Genomic DNA, 13,685 nt, shown 5'->3' with positions numbered 1-13,685 from the left:
TGGAGGACTTGCTTTTTTTTGTTGTTGTAATTATGCATGTATTATAAATTAAACAAATATTAATAAAAATTAAATAAAATTTAAGAAAAGACATTTCATTAAATTAAAAATAAAAATTACATTCAAACTAGAAAAATAAAAAAACAAACTACTCGTCATCGGAATTCGCTTCAAGGTGAGGTAGATCTAAACGTCCGAGATGCTTAACGAGATCGTGTTTTAGTCTCCAATGCGTTTCTTCGTCAATGAGCTCGCTAAAAGCAGTATCATCGAAGACGGGTTCGACTGGAGGATCTCGAATGTGTACCGGTACTATCGCCCTTCCGTCGTCTTTTATAATCATGTTATGTAAAATAATGCACGTATACACGATGGACCTTATCTTTTTCACCGTTTTGGAACGCATTGGACGATTTAGTATTCCCCACTTCGCCTTTAACACACCAAACACCCGTTCCACATCTTTTCTTGCGGCCTCGTGTTGCCTCTTGAACTTTTTTTCATTCGGGATGTGAGGATATGGAAAAGACTTCACAAACACGGACCAGCTAGGGTAGATCCCATCAGTAAGATAATACCCGCGTTTGTATAAGTGGTCGTTCACCTGAAATGGACAATTTGGCGTCGTTCCGTTTCGTTGAGTAATAAATAACGGAGATTGTTGGAGCACGTTGATGTCGTTTTGTGAACCCGCCGGGCCACAAAAAGCATACCAAACCCACAAATCTTGAGACGACACCGCCTCTAACATAACTGTCGGGTATTGATGATCGCCTCTCATATATTGTCCACGCAATTCTGCGAGGCACATTCTCCAGACGAAGTGTGTACAATCCAGACTACCCAACATACCAGGTAGGTGATGTCTCTCCTCATGAGCCTGATACAATAGCGCAACGTTATGGCTCGTTGGTGTACGTAAGAATTCACCAGCATACATTCTACAGACCGTCTCGCAGAAATAATCAAGGCATTCACGAGAGGTCCTTTCAGCCATATTTAAATACTCGTCGTTTTCGTCTGGTGTGTTACCGGTTGCAAGTTGTTTAATCGCAGAAGTAACCTTTTGCAACGACGTGAAACTTTTCTTCATTCTCCCGTCAAGCCCTCTTGAAACCACTCGTTCTTCGCTTCCATTGTTTTTTAAAGATTGGGTAAAAAATTAGATGAGTTGAAGGGTTTAGGAGAGTAATGTAGAGGGAGTTGTTTTGGGTTTGAAAAATAAAAAGATTGAAGCGGGTTAGTATTTATAGGGTTTAGGAGAATTTTTTTTTAATATATAACGGCTATATAGCCGTTTTAATTAAAAAAACGGTCAAAAAATACAAATCTCATCGGTGAACACAACCCGCTCCCTACTCCCCGATTTGGGTCACCGAGGGGTCGGCGGCGGTGTTCCCGATCGGGGAGTACACTCACCACACCCCTCTCCACAGACGCCCCGGACACCCTAAATCAGTATCTCTCCTCTTCTAGCAAGTTGTTTTATTTATTTATTTTTTTTTCATATATGTTTCAGTGTAGTTTCAATTTATAGCATAGAAAGAATGCATAAGACGTGCGTCCCTTGACGTCACTGAGTAACTACAATAGTTTTCTTGTATTTCTTGTTTCAGTATATGTTTACTGTTTACATCAGTTTAAGTTTGTAAACGGTTACATACTTGCATCGAATCTATTAAATGCATTTTATTTTTACCAATTATATGTGAATAAAATATATTTTTACCAATTATATTAGAAAATTACATTTATATTCATATAACATTTTATTTTTACCAATTATATGTTAATAAAATATATTTATTAATTCATGATATAGCTTTTATTTCTGACTAAGTTATACCGTGCATGCACTACAAAGAATTTTCACAAAAGTGGCGACAAGTAGACGCTAATGAGTCGTCGCTAGTGAACCATCGCTAATACCTGCCATGTCGTCGCTAATAGTTTATGTCGCCGCTAATTCTTTTAACTTTTAGAGACGACTTCTGTGGTCGCTAAAGCCATCCATGACAAGTCAGCAAATATCATTAGCGACAACAAATATCGCCGCTAAAAGTCAAAAACCAATAAATTCTTTTTTTCTCGCTTAATCCCAGTTTTTGCAAATTACCTTAACCTGCTGTTTCTTTTAATTTTCCACAGGCAAACAATAATTCAAACAACGCCGGGTTTTAAACATAAAACTACAAGAAAAGTATTTTGTTTGGTTAAGTTAAAGTTTTGAAACCCCTGAATTCAATACAAAATACATCATTCTCCCTCCTCGTCCTTGTCATTTTCGTTGCCTTTTCTTGATTCCATCTTATCCATAGCTTGGTAGAATCGTTCCATAAATCTCGGGTCTTCAAACAATTCGTCAAAATAATCCTACAAAATAAGATATACATTATTAGTTGAACAATTTAAACACTTTAAGGACTTTTAACTCCTAAAAATACATAAAGTCTAGGGACGTAGATGACACTTAACTCCTAACGGTGTGACGGTGAAGTGAAGGAGGTGTGGCGAAGTGGTATGACGGTGTACACTGCAGTCGCGTGTGGTGCGGGGTGAGAGAGACGCACGTGGTGGAGGGAAAATGCCCGCTAAAATGAAAGAGGAGAGACCATTGTTCTTAATAGATAATATATTTGTATATATAATTCTGTATTTATTATTGTTTCGTTATCATTGTAATATTCCCAAATTTATGGGATTGTAATTTTCTATATAATGGAAACCCCTAAGAGGGAGAGGATCAAGGATCCATTAGTTTCAGTTCTTTTATTCCCTGTCCATTTGATCTAACATCAATCAACGGCCCAGATGATGTTAAATGTGCGTGTGATCAAGACCTTTAACGAAGACTTTTTAGATATCGCCGCTAAAAGTGTGCTTGTATTTCTTGTAGTGATGTAATTAGCATGTGTTCATGTGTCATATATGATTTAGTTTTTCACTTTTTCCTTAACGTTGTTGTATTTTTTAGGTACCTAGCTGTGTGGCTTGTTTCGCACTTGTAGCTTAGTTGTATAATATTTTGTAATATATATTTTAAACATTTATTTTACTTTTTATATCCTTTCATTGTTTCATACTACTTCACTTATATTATAAATAGACATTAATAATAGAATATTTTAGGTTAAATAACTGTCATATATAATAGCATCACTAAGACAAAAAAAAAAAAAAAATACATGTATCCAACAACCAATAATTTGAATTAAATATGTAAGTATAATTATTAATTATTTGTCTATTTTCTCTAATTCCAGCTCCATCTTTTTTAATCTCAAACTATGCACAACACACCCTTAACAAAATAAAATAATTAAAAAATATAAGAATATATGACGTCTGTGGTTTGTGGCGTTACCTGAGGAAGGTGGCAAGTGGTGATGGGTTTAACCAAACTCAAAAGTTGACTTCCACTTTTCAACTCTATCCAATATATTTAACAAATTGACACTTAAACTTATATAAACTTCTTTATATACATCCCACCAACAAAAACATTCACAAAACAACCTTTGATCTTTGGCCAAATGGCTGCCGAACCAAACTATTGCTTCACAAACACGTACGAGGATGTTCTAGCTTCATCTCTCCAATCAACAACAAATGACTCTATGATCATGTTCAACCTCTCCATCCTTAAAGAAAAAGCTCAACATGTTCACTCCACAGCCTCCATGTTCTTCACCCAATCACAAACTCAATCAATGGAGAACATTGCGAATTTGCTCCAAGAAATTATTGTGATCGCATCTAACATCATGTTCACTTGCCAAAACTTTGGTCCCGGGGTTAACCACGCTAATACCACCAACGACCATGACAATACGCTTGAGTTTGACCAGTTGACTCAGTCAAACATGATGTTTGACTGGTCAGGTGGTGGTGGCGGTGGCGATGGTGGTGGTGGTGGTGGTGTTGAGAATAGTTTTGTTAGCGTAATGTGCAACACAAGAAACAAAGATAGTGGTTTTGAGGAGCGAAAACAATTTAAGATTGAAAGAGATAGACATAAGGAAATAGGGTCAGGGTCAGGGTCAGGGTCCGGGCCAGGACAAAGATTGTCTCCAAGAAGTTATGACATCATAGAAATGGATGCGGCCGATTTGCTAGCAAAATACACACACTATTGTCAAGTATGTGGTAAAGGGTTCAAGCGTGACGCAAACCTCAGGATGCACATGAGGGCCCATGGGGACGAATACAAGTCTAGCGCGGCTCTAGCCAATCCCACTTCATCAAATGGTAGTACATCGACAAAATTGGCTAGAAAGTATTCGTGCCCTCAAGAAGGGTGTAGGTGGAACCGTAAACACGCAAAATTTCAACCATTGAAGTCAATGATTTGCATGAAGAATCACTACAAAAGGAGTCATTGTCCAAAGATGTACTCGTGCAAAAGGTGTCATCAAAAGCAGTTTTCTGTGCTTTCGGATTTGCGGACCCACGAGAAGCACTGTGGGGACGTGAAATGGCGGTGCTCGTGTGGCACAACATTTTCGAGGAAAGATAAACTTATGGGTCACGTTGGCTTGTTCATCGGGCATACACCGCTTATTGATGAGGGTTCTTTGATCAAATAACCAATGAAATTAGGAAGGTGAGTTTGTTTTTGTAACTTTTTTGAATGGTCAATATGTAATTATTATAGAAGGATGATTTGTATACAACAAAAGTTATTGGACACATCATATAGAATAGTCGCATAGAACCCACGACATGTGTTAGTTATATGTGCTAAATAACTTTGTTGTATGCGACTCACCTACGTTTGTGATATAATCTATGAACAAGTAAGCTCCATCGTTTTTTATTGATTCTTTTGACTTTTTCTTGTAGGAAAATGATATGTAACGTTGATTGGAAGTAGTTAGTTATTTGCTGAAATAAAATAATTAGTGGATAATTTTTTTTGAGTATATTATTGAATGGTGACATCAGTCATATATATTTACAAATTACACACATATGTACCCCCTCCCACGTAAATATATTTTAAAAAGAGAGCATAAAATTCATTTATTATCTTTTGGTTGTATTTTACTGGATAGATCGATGAAATATGTCTCTAGACTGTTTCCTCCTTTTATCCATTTCATAATAAAATTAAATGCTCAAAATTGGTTACTTTTTTTTTTTCACTTGAAATAACTCAATTGTACACGAAGATGTGTACATGTATAGTGGGTCTCACACGCATTATGTTTCTTTAAAGGGAAAATTACATAAATAATCAAAGTTGTCAAGAAATTTCGAAAATAAACATTGACTAGGCTTAGTCGGCGATTTTTATAAAAATCAGGGGATTTGACAGCGCTTTTCACCAAAAAGCGCAGGCTGAGGCGACATTCTTTACCAATGTTTTAAAATCCGGCTTTTATACCGTACCGGATTAGGCTAAAAACGGTTTAACCGGTTCTACCAGATTGTTCAATCGGTACTACCGGCCAGTTTGATCCGGTTTTTAAAACATTGCTCTTTACCTAAAAATGTAGGCTAAATCCTAGTCGTCTCAATCAGCGAAGCTGATATGACAACTTCTGATTGGAGAAAATGAGAAATTACTATGACGAAAGCTAACTTTTATTTCTACCTTTTTTTAGTTAACTTTAACTATTTTAATAAATATCTCTTCTTAAATGAGGGGTTCTTTTTGATGTTAGGAAGTGGGGCATTTAGCCATTTTATGGGAGATACACCATCATGGGTGATGTTGGTTTAGTCCCACGCATATATAGGTATTGGAATGGGTCAATTACCTTAATGTATTGTTTGTTTAACTTTGATTTAATTGAAAGTTAATGAACAAACGAACATAATATACTAAACCATATAAATGTACAAACATAAACAAAGAGAGCATGTTTTTATTCGTTTATTTGTCGATTGATTACCAAGACTTGGTTCTAAAGTTTGATTGACGCATGATGATTTGATTAGTGTTACTAATGACTAACAAAAATTAATTTAAATGAATATACAAACATCAATAAATGAGCGAACGTAAATGAACAAATTAAATATAAACTAACGTGAATCAACAAACAGGATATACGTTCATGTCCACTTATTTAATCAAATGTTTCTACTAAACGAACATAAACTAATATCCTGCTAAAAATTTCATGAATGATACACAAACGTTCGGTTCATTAAATGCCTGATTTTTTTTCTTAATATGGATTCCTTTTATTTTTCTTGATAAATAGAACGTAAACATGTATATTGTATAACAAATTGGATGCTTTTATATTGGTGAGGTGTAAGATAGTAAAACTATATAACAAAGGGGTCCCTCTAATATAGTATATTAAATCACATAAGAGAATACTAAATCAATGTATAGTTTATTTGTAAATGCATGTAAGGTTAAGAACTATATATTTATTTGGGTATTTTATATTTGTGTCACGGATCTTTAAGCAATGATTATTGCTCAAAAGATGCCTCTGTGAAGCGTTAATCATGCCTCATAAGCTTGATTCCAGAATAGATTAGAATACTCACTTAGCCTTTAGCTTTTAAGATATCAATGGTTCTGTGATGCTGAGGTTTGCTATGCTACAACTTATTATATACACTTTATTATACGTCTCATGATGCTAAATGTGTGGGTTTCTAGTTGGTTTTAAAAATAGCGTCTCAGGCACACGTAAACGTGTGTGAGACGCTTGAGATCATCGGATGATGCTACATGTGGGTATGTAGTTTGGTTCTCTATTTGATTTTTTACCTTCTAGTGTGTTTAGTCCCCATGAACTTTTTCCTTCGCACGAGATTATTGAACATGTCGACGGGTTAAGGCATTAAGGGCATAACAATGGCTCCTTCTAAGGGTTTTTATGTACTTTTTAAAACTTGAAAAACAATGTTTATGATTTAAGAGCTCAAAGTGTAATATTTCAAAAGGTAAAATAGTCATTTCATCATATTTAACATCATCTAATTATTATTGTATACAATCTATAAAGGAAACACTTGCCATACAGACAAATGTATATATGTGTGAGCCATCAGGGGGTAAAAGTGAAAGTGCACTAATTTTAATGTTATTTTACTAATTTCGTGAAAAAAAAACGTTAAAAACTGAGGACGGTTAATCATGCATCATGTGGTGGCGTTGATAGCTGAAAGACAAAAGGGTACATGCACTAGTCGGTGTTTGTCCCGATTGCTAAGTGTTATGTGCCTTATGTCCAAGGCTTGATGCAAAACTACTATCGAGCCGAGAGTCTCATTGGAAGCAGCCTCTCTATTCCTACGGGGTAGAGGTAAGGCTGTCTACATCTTACCCTCCTCAGACCTTACATTTGCTTTGCTATTGGTAGGATTTATTGAGTATGATGATGATGATGATGATGATGATGATGATGATGATGATGATGATGTTGACGACGACGACGACGACTTGCCAGACAGAGAGATTGAATCCGTATAAATTGTGAGACACGGGCCAAATCCATAATTTGACTCAAACTAAATAAACCAAAATTTAATTTGCTCTAGTTGTTTTATATATACACAATGTATTGTTTGTTGTAAATTAATAATTTTAGAGTATTAACATTCATTCAAAACATTAAAAAAAACCCACGTTAAATTGGTTGTGTTCGTGTCAACCTCGAATATGCGTATCATGTTTTTAAGTTCATGGGTAGGACGCAATTTTTCGTTTCATGTTGTGTTCAGGTTCGTGTCAAATTTTCAGTTTCATGTTACATGGACATGACATGTTTAACACCCTTAATTATAATATTAAACAGTATTAAAATAAGAATAAACTAGTTATAGTTAGTATGATGATAATATCAATAATAATGTAACAAAAGCTGGCTTCGGTTTTGTTCTCTAATTATTTATATGATATATTTCTGCTGCATTGTATATATGTTTGAGGAAAAAGTTCTTCTAGTTAAAAGGTGGCTGGTCCTGAGGAATTAGTGATGTTACCCACCATATTGAATGCTACACAGGGTTGGTCTTCAGGGACCTGCAAACATACAGATTATACCCGGTTAGTCAATATACTTACTAGTTTGTGACATATGGCATCATTTTTTATTGAATATATTTAAGGCTACTTAGTCATAAGTTGACTCGACTCGTTTGAATTGTTTTCCTTTTAGTTAAACTTTACAGAATTTACTCGGTTTGACCGATAGGTTTAACATAAGTGTAACATACTAATAACGATTTGAAACTCACTCAATGGTGGATATTGACCTACCATGTGACCAGCTCCAAGGATCCAATAGAAGTGTAGATTTTTATAAGATTTTGTAAACCCTTTTGTAACCTTTTCGTCTCCACAATATATCGGGGTCCTGTCTATACTAAGAAATGCCTCTAGGCCTTCCCACCTATCGTAAAAAACGAAATTCATAAAAAAAATTATATTAGATTGTTAGGCTTTTTTTTTGTATATCATGTTCATAAATACTAGTAAGACATAATTAATCAAAGAATTATGTTAAATTGTTGGTCAATACTTTAAATAAAGGCCGTTCTTAAAAAAAAAACACTTTAAATAAAGAATATTAATGAGCAAATGGTTAGGAAGTTGTATATATGTGTGACATACTTGAGCTTCTCAACCCATGCTTCGGTTCCCTTGGTTGCACATATAACATCAAGCTGCAAAATGATCCAAATTTTTATTAAAAGAAATTTACAACTTTCTTCAAGAAATATGGTTAAAAATAGAATCTTACTTGCCCATTATATATGGTCACATCAACACCTTTCTTCAAGAGCTCATCAACCTAATTAGCAAAATATAAAAGTTTAAAGTTTTATGTATTCAGAGATTAAATTCTTTTTGCTAAAAAAATCATCATATGTTTTAAAACTTTGAGATGCATCAGATTCTTGTATCCAAAAGCCAACACCACAACATATAAATGGTTTTAAATAAACATTCACCAAACATATTATAAACTTTAAAACTTGATTAATTAAACTCTGGTCATAATCCTCTGAAAAAAACTACAGTCGCTGTTTTGGTCATAAAACACTCCCTTCGTTAAGTTGGTTGTAACTTTTTAAAGGTAAATGTTAGCCCTACTGTTTTACTTTACATCAATAATCCTAAATTACTCATCTTGTCTAGCTTTGAACTTAAGATCCCCCTTCTAAAAGGCAAGTGCCTCTACCAAGTGAGCTAAGTTTTATGATGAAAATTTCGGTCGTAAAAATCAGTTACGACGAGGGTATAAGCGAGCATAAATACCGACCACAAATTTCGTTTTTTAGAAGTGTAAAACCTAACAATATTTACCTCATTAATCCTTGGTCTCATAAAATCACCTCGCATATTCTTAAAAACAGGAGGAGACTGCATTTTCCACCTGAAAATACAAATTTATATTCATTTAATTTCCAAAATAATTATTCTAATAAATAATATAACAATAAGAACCATACATGCTAAATCCCACAAATAACAAAATTATTGGTTGGGTGTGGGGTGTGCTAAAAATAATTAAAAAAAAAAAACTTACTTCACATTATCTGGAATAATTTGTAGCTTGCTTCTAATGGCACCATTCATCAAGCTTTCAAGATCACCAGAAGGGGCTTCTTGGGACTGCGTAGTTGTCGTAGATGAAGCCGAATCGTCGTCCAACAGGAAATTATAGAAATTCTGTAAGATCAATATTCAAGCAGGACAAGGTTTTTATAAAATTCATCACTTATTTAAATTTTATAATTTGGTTTTCAAAAAACTTACCACATTATTAGTATCTGTCTGGAGTCCCGTTTCTAAGCTGTTTAATATATGAATTGCATCTTCAAAACGACCATAAGCTACTTGCTCCTTAATTTCATCGACTAAGCTATTTTAAAAATAAAGATAAGAGTAATTATATTTTATATATATTAATTATAACTGGTGATATATAGTAAAACTAAAGTTTTAATATTATTTTTATTTTTTCTAATATTTTTATTTTGATTTATTTTGATTTTTTCTGATCTGATTTTTATTGAAAATGGATACCGTGCCGCTATTGTATCAACTTGAACCGAAGCTGACATTGAATAGTAATTTATTTTTTTCTATCGTGAACTATATGAGTGCCGACAAAAATATTTAAAAACGCATACTTTGTATCGTAAACTATACGAGTATTGATACGGGACTAACCGAACAACATCGATATCAATATCGGTAGTATCAGAACTAGTATTCTTTGTTATGGTTTTCGATTGATATTTTTTCTATATCGTAAACTATACGAGTATTGATATGGGACTAACCAAACCGATTTCAACCGAACAACATTGGGTACAAATGTTAGTGGTATCAGAACCGGTGATCATTTTTATGGTTTTCGATTGATATAAAACACATATTCTTTTGGCATATTCCGACTTTATTTTTTTATTTATGGTTTTTTGATTAATATAAAACACATATTCTTTTGGCATATTAGTTTTTTCTTTTAGCTACTATAGCGAGTGCTGGTACTGAATGAACCGAACGGATATCAACTGAATTACCAAAAAAAAACCACTAGTTATAAACAAAATTAATTAAAACCACTATAAAGTAAATAGCTTTGGATGCAAACTCAATCTCACATGAGAAAAAAGAAAGTAAACAAACTAGAAGCTCATGAGGGTATGATGGAGTATGGATGCTTGAAAAAAAATGATAATAAATTTCAACTTGATTTTAAGGATTTTTTTTTTTTATTTATTTTTCTTTAATAAGCAAATCGTGATCGAGTTGTCACCAACTCATGTGGTTGATTAGTAGTCGCATTTTTTATTTCTTAGTAATAGATGGTTATCTCCCATAAAAGTATCATATTATATTATAACATTAAATTAAAATGCATTCAATAGTATTTCAATCTCCTTTTAAAGAGTATTTCTTAACTTTTAAAATGTTATCATTTATCTCTCACGTGATATGCAACAGATTATAATTATTATAATTCCATCCTGTGTTAGAAGCTCATGTAATCAATAATATCAAAATACAAACCTGTTATATTTCTTCAAGCCATTGTTGTCAAGCCTTGAGATATCTTTAAGAAGAGGACCCCATGATGCCTAAAATAATAAGTATAATACTAATTCAATTAAATAAAAAGGCACAACTACAAGTAGACTCGTTCACTCTAGAGATAAATAGAAAATAATATGTTCCATCATATTATTAATTTATTATAAAATTATATTTAATAAACATGTTAATATGTTAACAATAATTATTAGATATTTAATGGAAATTGTGTTTTCAGAAAATAAATGTTGTCATCACCACATAGTCTTCCGGCGAGATCCAAGTATCTCCCAACACAATTCCTAAAAACCATTCACAACAAATCAAAGTTGAATTGTTAAACATGGTATATAATCAAAATGAAATAATAATATTATGTAACAATGCGAAAATTGGTAAAAATTATATGAATTGCTAAAATTATATTTCAATACGTCTAACATAGTTTGTTTTCTTTCTTTTTTTTTTTTTTTAAGAAATAACTTACTTTTTAAAAAAAGAAAAAAAACTGACAAAATCTGATGGCCTAAGGATCAATAGACCCCACCCCTTGAGCGGGTTCTATTGACCCCCTTGACCTGGTTCTACTTATGAATATGAAAGTAATAGAGGTTTAAGTTTGATGGAAACTTAATTACCTCCAAGAATGAGGTTCAATTGTTTGGCTTGAATGGCCTTGAGAGCATAGAGGGCAAGGGTAACACCATATTTACCTCCATAGGACTCTCCCATAATATAAAGAGGGCTTTTTTGAAGGCTCTCATCTTCATTAAATATTGCTATCAACAATGTGGTCAAATCTCTTGCAGCTTCTTCATCATTTCTCACATATAATGTTTCATCCTCCACAAAACTATACCCAACCCCAACTGGATTATCCTATTTTTACACACCAAAAGATTTTAAGAAAGTAATGTGACATTAATTTGAATCGTTAATACTTCATTAAAAGCTAGAATGTATAGAGGCATAACATTACATACAACGAAAAACAACAAATATAAGCATATCATGACTTATGGTTTATTTTAAATAACTTACTTTCTTTAGTTTCTTAAACAAGGTGACCAACCTAAAAGTATAGTCACAAAGGATTCATGGTGTTAAAATGTGATCATGATCATATCTATACGATGAATGCTTTGTAATAATATATCGTTTAGAGAAAAAAACTGTAAAATAGTGTTACAAGGAGAATTGAATTGCACAACGTATCATATGTGAGTTGGCTTACCACAAACAAAAGATCTGCCTTCTTTAACCACGTCGAGTTTCGAGGATTTAAAAATGTGTCCAATGGTCCTATTTCTTTAAAATTTCCAAACCCGACTCCTGAAGAACCCTACATTGCATAACACAAGTAAATGAGTTTTTTAATTAGTAGATCGTAATGTTTTCTTTTATAAATGACTAGAAATTTAAACAAATAAAAAGATATGCAATTGCTTACCGGTCCACCCTGTAACCAAAGTATTATTGGCCATAGGTTGTTTGGATCTTGAGTTCGAAAAGGACTTCTATAGTACCACCAGAACATTTGAGCTTCTGTTTTCACATGTTTTACAACACAATATCTTAAGCTTAAAATATATTCATAAATGTTTAATTATATATACAAAAGAAATATGAAATTAGAAACATTCTTCTAGTTTAGAATTTGTACTTTAAAAAACAACACATTAAACTTTAAAATGTTTTACGAACCATTTATTTAAATTCATAGCAAGATCATAATCATGTTAAAATCCAAAACAAGCCCTTGTCAGAGCTGAAATCCTATAAACCAGATTGATTTTCAATCATGGCATGTACATGGTGCATTAGTAGTTGTACTATGCTTTGAATTTAAAAGTTTTGGGTATGGAAAACAATGAAAGAAAACAGTCAAAGTCAAACTCAAAACACTTACTGGGCCTAACTGGAATATAACCCCACTTCTCTGATCCATCTTGGGTCCCCATGCCAATGGCCAACCCTCCATACAAATATGAAAGAATGAAGAGTAAAGAAAATAGGGCTTTCTCTATGTGAATTACCATTTTTCACATCAATGATGAAGACAAGCACAAAAGGAAGAAATGAGAGTATTTATAACATGTGAAAGTGTTGTTAGTAATAGATAGATGTAAAGAGAAGATATCTTTCTTTTGACTACTTAGGATATATAAATGATAAGTAGGGATGGATTAATGAATTTTCGTTAGCGAGGTTAGAAACACGTCGGGTAACAACAATTGTACAATTGTATTAAATTGTAGGGCGTATAGGTGTAAACGTGCCGAGATGCTCGTGAGCTACTCAAAATCAGCTTGCCAAAAACTCGGAACGAGCCATGCAAAAACGACCTTTACCACGAGCTCAAGCCTAAGGTAAGCTCGTTTATGAAACGTGTCCGAGCCCACGCTTCACTTATCAAGTTCGAGTAGCCTTACATAGCAAAGCCTATTATTTATTTATAAAACATTAATCTAATATACTAAATATATATATTTACTTAATAACTATTTATTATATATAAGATTATAACTAGAAATGTCATCATGAGTACATTTTAATTAATTGAAAAATAAATAACAAAATATTTTAATCTTCCATACAAAATTTGTTTAAGTCACTAAAACATTCTTTTGATAACATAAGGATATAGAGTCTAGAGACATAGAGCTGT

The 13,685-nt window shown here is 33.1% G+C and overlaps 2 protein-coding genes across 2 annotated transcripts; one reads left to right on the top strand and one right to left on the bottom strand.

Annotated features, from left to right (window-relative positions):
* The first annotated feature begins 3,488 nt into the window (after positions 1-3,488).
* On the top strand, positions 3,489-4,823 carry LOC110898006 (protein SENSITIVE TO PROTON RHIZOTOXICITY 2). The gene has a single exon (XM_022144741.2). The coding sequence runs from the start codon at positions 3,534-3,536 to the stop codon at positions 4,584-4,586; it is 1,053 nt and encodes a 350-aa protein (XP_022000433.1). The 5' UTR covers positions 3,489-3,533; the 3' UTR covers positions 4,587-4,823.
* Positions 4,824-7,807: 2,984 nt separating this feature from the next.
* LOC110900955 (serine carboxypeptidase-like 51) lies at positions 7,808-13,056 on the bottom strand. Its single transcript, XM_035982217.1, has 13 exons — positions 12,927-13,056; positions 12,468-12,562; positions 12,252-12,359; positions 11,656-11,896; positions 11,276-11,319; positions 10,997-11,064; positions 9,734-9,839; positions 9,504-9,646; positions 9,281-9,350; positions 8,715-8,765; positions 8,585-8,637; positions 8,231-8,363; positions 7,808-7,993 (listed from the first exon to the last, which is right to left on the bottom strand). The coding sequence occupies exons 1-13, from the start codon at positions 13,054-13,056 to the stop codon at positions 7,916-7,918; spliced, it is 1,320 nt and encodes a 439-aa protein (XP_035838110.1). The 3' UTR covers positions 7,808-7,915.
* Between the last annotated feature and the right edge of the window lie 629 nt (positions 13,057-13,685).

The sequence above is a fragment of the Helianthus annuus genome, chromosome 13, assembly GCF_002127325.2.
Source record: "Helianthus annuus cultivar XRQ/B chromosome 13, HanXRQr2.0-SUNRISE, whole genome shotgun sequence".
NCBI lineage: Eukaryota > Viridiplantae > Streptophyta > Magnoliopsida > Asterales > Asteraceae > Helianthus > Helianthus annuus.
Note: the sequence above shows the minus strand (reverse complement) of the source record. Positions and strands in the feature narration are given on the sequence as shown.